This window comes from Camelus bactrianus, chromosome 3 (genome assembly GCF_048773025.1).
Source record: "Camelus bactrianus isolate YW-2024 breed Bactrian camel chromosome 3, ASM4877302v1, whole genome shotgun sequence".
NCBI classification, from domain to species: Eukaryota; Metazoa; Chordata; class Mammalia; order Artiodactyla; family Camelidae; genus Camelus; species Camelus bactrianus.
In genome coordinates, this window is record NC_133541.1 from 50,109,662 (window position 1) to 50,118,725 (window position 9,064).

Consider the following 9,064-nt stretch of genomic DNA (forward strand, 5'->3'; position numbering starts at 1 on the left):
TATTTACGTAAATACTCAGAAAACCTTGCATGACTAGGAAGTTTCAAATGACCCCAGTGTAACAGAGAGGAAGGTGTGGGGGTGGAATTGTCTGAACAAAGATACACTTTCAAAAAGAGGTGTCTTTCTATATATTTTCTAATATTTTTATAGCACTGTATAGTGTTGGCACAGTCATTTTGACCTTTATCATTCGGACAGTGACCCACATAGCCTAACAGTACAAAATCCCTTTTCTGTAATAAATTTGACTCATATTTAATAATAAGGGCAACATTGTTTCTTGAGAAACTATCAACTGTTACAGTATCCTAAAAAGTTATACAGCATCCTCATCACTTATTTTCCTAGAGTCGTCACAATTTTAACAAATTTACACTAGCTAAGTATTCAAAAACAAAAACATTCATCTTAATTGGAGATAAATCTGCACCTACACAAGGTTGCTTGCTTTATATAAAACGGTATTTTCTCTAGGTTAGATTTAGGACTCATTTTTGAATATGCAAAGGCTTTTTATAGCTAAGACCACAAAAGGCTAATCAGATAGCATTGTGACTTAAATCACCATTTTTAGTATCAGTTGTTTTAAGACTGTCTTAAAGCTTGTCCTAGCGTTTAGAAAATTTTAACTCATACCAGTTTAGCCTCCCCAAACACACAGGCACAAATTCTCTTTTGACTGAATTACTCAGTTAAGAAAGGTAAGGTTTGTTCAACTGTGAACGGCTAATCGTCAAGCCCACGCCAAAAGGTATCAAGGGATCGAGCTTTCTGTCAGAGACGAAAGAAGTGAGGTAATCACGTTCACGGGTGTAAGGCTGCCGGCTAGGCCTGCTGAAATGCAGATTACCCGGTCACATCCAAAGTCGGACTTAATCGCCGGGAGGTGGGGCTCAGGTCTGCACTGTGAACACGCTCCTCATAAATTCTGAAGCGTGGTCCCGCAACCACCAAACCAACTGAAGCAAAATTTTCACAAAACGTCTTGGTAAGGGCTCATTCGGGCCGGAGGGGAAATTCTAAAACATTCCGATAATCACTCCAATCTACACCACCCAACCAGCGGAGAGCAGGCTAAACAGGTGAGCACAATCTAGGCGCCCCAATCGTTTCCGCAAAGGTGAACAGGCCCTTTCTTCCGGGGGTAAAGAACTTGGGGATTGGGCCCGGTGGAAACAGGGCCGACTTACTCAACCCTAACTGCGCCTAAAGGCCCCTCCATGGCCTTTCCCAGGACCATTTGCGGTGCTTCCAGGCCAGTCTGACGTGCGGTCTCGACGCGACCTGTGCTGGGCAGCTAAAGGACAGCCACACGCGACGGTCACGACCGCCTGGCCAGAGCCCGCGCGTGCGCAGTCAGGCGCTGAGCTCGCGGCGAAGTCCGTTTCCTGACTTTAGGAGGAAGTGGGATTGCGTCACTTCCGACCTCCCTCTAGCTGCCATCTTGCGTCCCCGCGTGTGTGCGCCTTATCTCAGCTGGTCTGCCCGAGACCCCCCTGAGCGCCAGCCCTAGTCCCCCGCGCGGCCCCATTTCCTCTCCAACAAGGTACAAAAAGGCTCTGGACGCCGGCGTGGGAGGAGGACGGGAACGGGGGCGGGAAGTGCCCGGAAGGAGCGAGACAGGGAGGGACAGGGCTCAGAAAAGGAAGGCGATGCGACGGACAGGCGCACCCACTCAGGCTGACTCTCGGGGTCGAGGTCGGGCCAGGGGCGGCTGCCCTGGGGGCGAGGCGACGCCGTCTCTTCCTCCACCTCGCGGCGGAACCCGAGGACAGGAGCCTCAGGTACCGCGAGGCTTGCGGAGAGTGGCCGGGCCGGGCAGGCCCTGGCTAGGCCGAGGCCGGGCCAGGGCCGGGGGTGGGGGTGGGGGTGGGGGGCTGGCCGGGGGTGGGTTAGAGCCCTTTTTCTGGGCCTGCAAAGAGGGGGGAGTTTGGGGGGAGGGGGGAGGGAGGCGAGTGCTATTTGGGCTCCCTCAAAACTGAAATTTGGGAGCTTGGCGGGGTGGGTTTGGGATCCAGGCCTCGGCCTGTGTAGGTCATTTATTCTGCTGATGTCTTGGGAAATAACGCGCGTGGAATGCTAGAGTGAACTAGCCCTTTCCTCGCTGAGGGTTTCCTGTTTTTCTAGATGAAAGAAACTATCATGAATCAGGAGAAACTCGCCAAACTGCAGGCACAAGTGCGCATTGGTGGGAAAGTAAGTTTTAAAAGTTTGGGGTTTTTTTTTTTTTGGAAGTTTAATGGCTTAGGTTTTTTTCTCTTTTGCGTTTGTAACATTGTTGGCTTGTCACATTGTCTCTAGAGGGCATTTCACGGAGCTAGCAAATCGTGTGGAGGGGTAGCAGGGGAAAATTAGATGTACAATATAGTGTATCAGTGAGACGTGCAAGTTGTATGTTAAAAGAAATAAATGCAAGTGATAATAGGTGAAGAGAAGACTCGAACTGCAAACTTTGCTTTTTATGTGGATATGTTTTCAGTGTTACAGTGTTTTAAGTAGAACGAAAGTGTTTCCTAATTAGAAAGAAAATGTGTCTCTTCATTTAGATCATAATTGTAGGCATTGTATCCGTGACTTGTATAAGGTTGTATAACCTCGGTTATATACAGTCAGTGCTTGGTGGTTTTTTTTTTTTTTTTCACCCATTTTTAAAAATAACTGAGCTAACCATGAATTTAAGTTTTACCTACCTTTTCAACTTTATGATTCTGGATAATCATTGTACTTAACAGTTGAAGGTTCATTTCTCTTGTAAATTAAGATCTTTTTGTAATCCTTTCTTAGCTAAATGTAATCTAGAGTGGTTGTATATTTTCTAAGATATTTGGAGATGTCATTCTTATGGGTATATTTTAGAATTTAAGACCAGTGACTATGGATTTGAAAATATTGCTTAAGCAGGTATCTTCCCATTTTTACCTTGTAGTTATGCTAAAACTAAGGGAATGAGAGTGATTGGTGAGTTTTAAATGACCAGTTTTGGTTAATTCATTTTTCCTGGTGGCTACTGGTCCCCTTTAAGGAGATTCTCTTTTGAACTTGGTAAGTTTTTAAGTCTCTAATTTGCTTAAATCAGAAGTCCACTCTGGACAGAGGTCTACCTCCTTGTATTTTGCACTGTGTTAGCAGATTCCTAGTATTTAACAAGGTGTGGTAGCCTGTTGGAACAGAGCATGTCATTACTTGGTAAAACCTGTAAAGTTTCCATGCTACAAGTTTATTATCTATTAGTTTTTCCCAACGTTAAGCATTTACCTTCAAGTAGAGTCTACTGTGAAATAGCCAAAAGTTGCACTTAGATTTAAGTAATAAGATGTACATCTGTTAATTACTGACTTTTGCCAGCAGTGAAAGTAGCTTGATTCCTGCCACCCCACCCCCCACCCTGAAGCTGGTCTTCAAGATCAGCACCTACCCATTAACAACAGTAGGTGTTTCTTGTCGTTTTTAGCAGTTGTTAGAAGCTAGGTGAGGCCTTCAGGTGCCAGGAAGACTCATATTCTTTGTGGGTCAGTGTTTGCATGCTCTTTATTGTGGTATTTTTAATCATCATTTCTTTCAGTACAGGTTTCAGAAGGACTAATTTGAATAATGTGCTATGTGCCATCTTTTTGTTGCTACCCTGATCATTAGTTTTTAACTCGTGAAAGACATTCTAGGGTTAAGGAAAGTTGAAGTGTTCTAGGATTCTTAAGGCTGATGTGGGATTAAACTTTAGTTGTTTAGTTAAATAGGAAGTATTTCTGTCATCTTTGTAAAATGGAAACATGTTCTTCACCTCTTAAGAAACCTGATTGTGGGATGTGAAATTAGGTGAATTATTCTTGCCTTGGAGAAATCTGCAAAGTGTTAGGTAGTTTTTAGGTAGATTCTCTAAACCAGTTCTTTTTCAGTTTTTGATCAGAGCATTGATAATAAATTATTTCAGTAAAAATTGAATGTGAAGTGTATGAAATCTATAGAAGGTGGGCTGGTTTTGTTTTTAAAATCTTACAGTGGTTCTTTAGAATGTCTTTGAGAGGATTCTTTGGAAACCAGGTGTCTACATGACCACTTGAAGATCTTTATTCTTAAAGGTTTGGGGTGGGAGGGTTGTAACTAGTATTTTTTGTAGCTGTTGATATTTTCTTCTTTACTTGAGGCTTGACTATACTGGATCCTGAGAGTATAAAATTTAAGAAGTGTAAGGTCATTAGAGGGGAACTTTAATGCTAGTAGGGGAGATAAGTATCTTAAAATAACAACAACAACAAAACTTGTTTCACAGTGTAGTATACATAGTGCAACAGAAACATTTTCAAAATACAGAGATGAGAATGATTTGGTTTGGGGACTTTAATTGCAGTTTAGGGAAAGCACAGGAGAGATGATGACTTGAACAGGATTTTCAAAGGATATATAGAAATTGGTGCAGAGATTGGGGGACAGTGCGGTAGGTGGGTGATAGTCTTTCCATGAAGAGTCTTATGTACCACATAAAGGGATTAGTCTGTATGGGAGGGTCCATGAGAGTGTTACTAAAGAGTTTTTAGCAGAAAATGGGTATCACATTTGCCTAGCTTTGAAAGTTTAGAGGATATATTTGAGAGGAGGAAGATTGGCGATTTGGTATATATATACAAGAGACAAGATTTCCTGAAGCCGAAATTCTGTTTATTCATCAAGTTATTGTGTGCCTTTAGTGAGTCAGATGGCTATACTCAGTACTGGGTTTAAAGCAGCAAACAGAATAGAAGCCCTCAAGGAGTTTATATTCTCGTGAGGGAAAACAATAAAATACATTTGTCCCTTGTAAGTGTTGTGAAGAAAAATAAGCTGGATAGATAGAAAATGATGAGTGTGGGAATTGCTATTTCTCATTGGGTGGTTGGGAAAGGCCATTGATATGGTGACTTAAGAACAGGGATCTGTAGTGAGGCAGGGAGCCAGGTAGATGATGGAAGATGTGTCAAGAGTGGCAAAATAGGGGCAGGGCAGATCACGTAAGGGGCTTGGTAGGTTAAGATAAAAACTTCAGGCTTTACTCTTGGGTGCTGTAGAAGTTTGTATATAGACTCATTTGTGTCATATAGTATCTTGCCTGTGAATATTAATGGATGCTGATTTTTCTTTAATATAAAAACAGAAAAAGTTAAGGTTCCTCGACATGGAGTTTCTAAATGAAGTTCAATTTAGGTTGACACAAGCCACCTCTTGGATCACTTCTAGAACAGATAATGTAGAAAGCAGGACTTTGAAAAGACCATTCCTTTATATCTGAGAAAACTAGAAGCTGAGGAGGATTTGTAGACAGTTCCGTTCATTCCTTTCTTTTCCCTTCCATCAGTGCCTTAACTTGCCTACTCACAGCGTAAAAGTTTGTGGATATGGTAATTTTCTTATACAGATTCACAAGTCAGAAAGGAATTAGAAACTGTTTCTATTTGAAAATGTCTGTTGTCGTCTAAACACGTGCTGTGTTCTTTCTTTTTCTCCCCACTTTAGGGAACTGCTCGTAGAAAGAAGAAGGTGGTACACAGAACAGCCACAGCAGACGATAAAAAACTTCAGTTTTCTTTAAAGAAGTTAGGGGTAAACAATATCTCTGGTATTGAAGAGGTAAGTGTAAAATTTTATTTCTTTACAGAAATAAGATTTGGCTGAAACTATTAATGTTCATGCATTAAATGATTTTTTTTTTTACTCTACTTCCAACAGAGAATTTCATAGCTCTCTAAAATGTGTTTCTGCTCTTGGTATCAGGCAGATTGCCAAGTGTGAAACGATACATCCCAGCCAGAATTTCCCCTGTGTATCATAGTGAAATACTGGATTACCTAGCCAGACTTTAGCTTTTGCTTAATGAAATGTTTGGTTTTAATGGGATTTTGGTGGGTGTTGCTAATTTAAATTTTTTTTTCTTTTTAGGTGAATATGTTCACAAACCAAGGAACAGTGATCCACTTTAACAACCCTAAAGTTCAGGCATCTCTGGCAGCAAACACTTTCACCATTACAGGCCATGCTGAGACAAAGCAGCTGACAGAAATGCTACCCAGCATCTTAAACCAGCTTGGTGCAGACAGTTTGACCAGTTTAAGGAGGCTGGCTGAAGCTCTGCCCAAACAATGTGAGTTTCCTAGTAGAACTTTTTTTTCCCAGGGTTACTGATTTATCAGTAGATTTCTAAGGTTTAGGGTGCAGAGTGGATATGAATATCTTTAAATTTGGAAATGTAAACTTTCCTGTAAAAAATGCTTTTACACTGATTTTAAAGCAAGTGTTCTTAGTGTGTTCAGTAGTTTATTTAGTATACGTTGATCATTATACTTGATTAAGTGGAACATTTGTTTTCTACTAGCTTTCTTGTTTTGGATCAGAGACTAAAAATTTTACCTTTATTAGCAGGAAATGATGAAAATGTTAATTGGGGTTTTTTTTTTTTTAAATAACAGTTTAGAATTGAAGCATACTATACGTTGTTAAACTTCGGTAATAAGGATTTTGTTCAGGGCAGAAAATTGTGTAGTTGAATAGGTGTACATATAGCTACTTTGTGCTGAAGCCCTCTGAAATTTTGACGAATGGAAGTGTAGCAGCAAGTCAGCTTTACTATAGGGCTTGTTACTTAGTCATCCATGCTCTCCTGGGTGTTGGCTCACTCTACTTCAGTCAGTTTGTGTTTGTTGGTGGGCTTTTGTTTTTGTCACGCTGAAAGGCATAAAAGGTTCTAGAAAGTCTTAGGCTTCCAGAGCTGAGGTGGGCTTTTGAAGGGTCCCACTGAAAATCGTACAAGGCTAAGGGCCAGTACTGTGAGGTCTCAGCTCTCAAGTGTAGTTCTTTCTTGTGTAATAAATGGAAAGTAGAGGCTAACTGGTCAAAGACACTTGTACTTTTCTGATTATTTTACTTTCGCTCCAGTAAAGGTTTTTTTGGTATGTGAGTTTACCTGTCCCTTGTCGTAGGTCAGAGGGATTGAAAGGACGGGTATGGACCCTTTGGTGTGTTGACTGATACTAGTATTCCGACTCATTTGTAGACATCAGACTATCATGTTAATGCCTAGTACTATAGATGAAATCCCAAATGCCACTGTTGTCATAAACCTGAGTTGTAACAACCCTTGACTTTTCATCTGATCTTTTGGTTAGTGTTTATTGAAGACTTAAATGTGTAACATTTACATTTCCTTTCACAGCTGTGGATGGAAAAGCACCACTTGCTACTGGAGAGGATGATGATGACGAAGTTCCAGGTAGGAACGGTCACTTGTGGTTAAACTAAAGAATCGTAGCAAGGAAGAATGAAGAGTCTTTGTACTATAGGAGAAATTACCTTGGGGGAGGAGGTATAGGGTGAAGTGGGGCAAACAGAGACTTGGCCCTCACTTAGAATGAGACAAAAAAAAAATGCAGTGTTATTCAACTGGGAGTTAGGTTTGTAGGCTTGGCTTTTTTTCTGTTTGGGATCCCAAGAAGTTGTAGGTTTCTAACCTTAAATATTGAGTAAATAGGTATGTATGTTGTGACCTAAGTATAGTAACTACTTAGAGATCACATGACCCTTGTTTCCTACTTGGGGACCCATAAATGTGTGAGAATGCATGGGGAAGTTGTTGAAATATCTTGGGATATAACCATTCTAAAGTCAGCAGAAAAACTCCTTTGGCAGTCATGAGGCATTTTTCTATCTTGTTACTGGACAACCTATTTTACTGTAAAACAAGTATTGAGCAGTAGAATCCCTAGACTCAGAAATATTTCCACTTTGTGTAGACAGGTATCCTTAGGAATCTAGGAAAACTGCAAATTGTGTGCTGTGGCAATTCTTTGGTCCTGTCCTCCATGTAACTAAAATACTACATTGCTTAATTTTAGTTCTTAGGGTGGGGTGGGAGTGGGGAGGTTATATACATACTCTTTAAGCACAATATTTGTCTTCTGCTAATTAATGAATTTCTTTCCTTTGTATTAATTATATGCCAAAACATGCAGTTCAAAGCATGCCTACTAGGTAGTAGTTTCATTGGAAATGAAAACAGGTATCTAAACTGATACTCTGATTTAACACTAGGGTATATTTTGAGAGACTTCCCGTATCTCCTTTTTAAGACCTGATGATTATTTTTGTAGATTTGGCTTTTTCTGAGATTCTACTTTTTTTTCTCGTTTTTTATCTAGATCTTGTGGAGAATTTTGATGAGGCTTCCAAGAATGAAGCAAACTGAATTGAGTCACATTCTGAAGAAGATAAAACTTGAAGAAGTTACTGGGAGCTGCTATTTTATATTATGACTGCTTTTTAAAATTTTGTTTATGGATCTGATAAAATCTAGATCTCTAACATTTTTAAGCCTAAGCCCCTGGACACTGCAGCTCTTTTCAGTTTTTGCTTATATACAATTCATTCTTTGCAGCTAATTCAGCTGAAGAAGCCTGGGAATAAAGTTTGAATCAAAGATTAATAAAGTTCTTTGCCTAGTATACAGTTTTATTTTTTATTTCATTAACACCGATTTGTACACCGAAAGCAAAATTGTTTATAGAAAGCTAATCATGGCATGTAATGTGGCTGAATAATCTTGGATGAAATATGATTAAAGATTTTAAATGACAGTATCATGTAACAGGTGGTATAAAGTTCTTATGTTTGAAAACCTTTTTCTTCAGTCCTCAGGGCTTCATTCATGGTTTATGTAATGGGTGTAATTATAAAATGAGAATAGAATACTCCTTCGTGGGTGAGCAAGGGTTTTTTTTCTCTTCATATTGTCTCTATTGTATACATATACTGAGTGCCTTATATGTATTATCAGACTTAATTTTCTCTCATTTAATCCTCAATTTATGAAGTAGGGACTAGTGGCTCCACTTTGCAGTTGTAACCGAGGTTACTTGAGAAAAGATGAAGTAGTTAATCTCTTAACTCCCTTCTATGTAGGATATTCTATAAGATACCTGGAGGGAAAAAAAAAGTAGTGTTTGTATTAGGATGTCACCTTGTCTGAGATGCTGTGCAAAAAGTATCTGCACATCTTAACATTGTATTTCTTCAAAGGATTTGTATCGGTCCTGTTAAAGTA

At 39.9% G+C, this 9,064-nt stretch overlaps 1 protein-coding gene across 2 annotated transcripts; it reads left to right on the forward strand.

Annotated features, from left to right (window-relative positions):
* Positions 1 to 1,392: 1,392 nt before the first annotated feature.
* BTF3 (basic transcription factor 3) lies at positions 1,393 to 8,465 on the forward strand. Of its 2 annotated transcripts, none has more exons than XM_074359735.1 (6): positions 1,393 to 1,549; positions 2,131 to 2,199; positions 5,488 to 5,601; positions 5,911 to 6,112; positions 7,181 to 7,237; positions 8,163 to 8,465. In XM_074359735.1, the coding sequence occupies exons 2-6, from the start codon at positions 2,131 to 2,133 to the stop codon at positions 8,207 to 8,209; spliced, it is 489 nt and encodes a 162-aa protein (XP_074215836.1). In that variant the 5' UTR covers positions 1,393 to 1,549; the 3' UTR covers positions 8,210 to 8,465. The 2 variants fall into 2 exon arrangements, with proteins under 2 accessions (XP_074215836.1, XP_074215828.1); XM_074359727.1 differs by lacking the exon at positions 1,393 to 1,549 and adding an exon at positions 1,591 to 1,787.
* Positions 8,466 to 9,064: the final 599 nt, after the last annotated feature.

Coding starts and splice junctions, on each gene's coding strand:
- BTF3 (XM_074359727.1), top strand. CDS start 1,656: ATGCGACGGACAGGCGCACCCACTCAGGCTGACTCTCGGGGTCGAGGT. Junction 1,788..2,130: donor CCCGAGGACAGGAGCCTCAG/GTACCGCGAGGC, acceptor CTGTTTTTCTAG/ATGAAAGAAACTATCATGAA. Junction 6,113..7,180: donor TGAAGCTCTGCCCAAACAAT/GTGAGTTTCCTA, acceptor TTCCTTTCACAG/CTGTGGATGGAAAAGCACCA.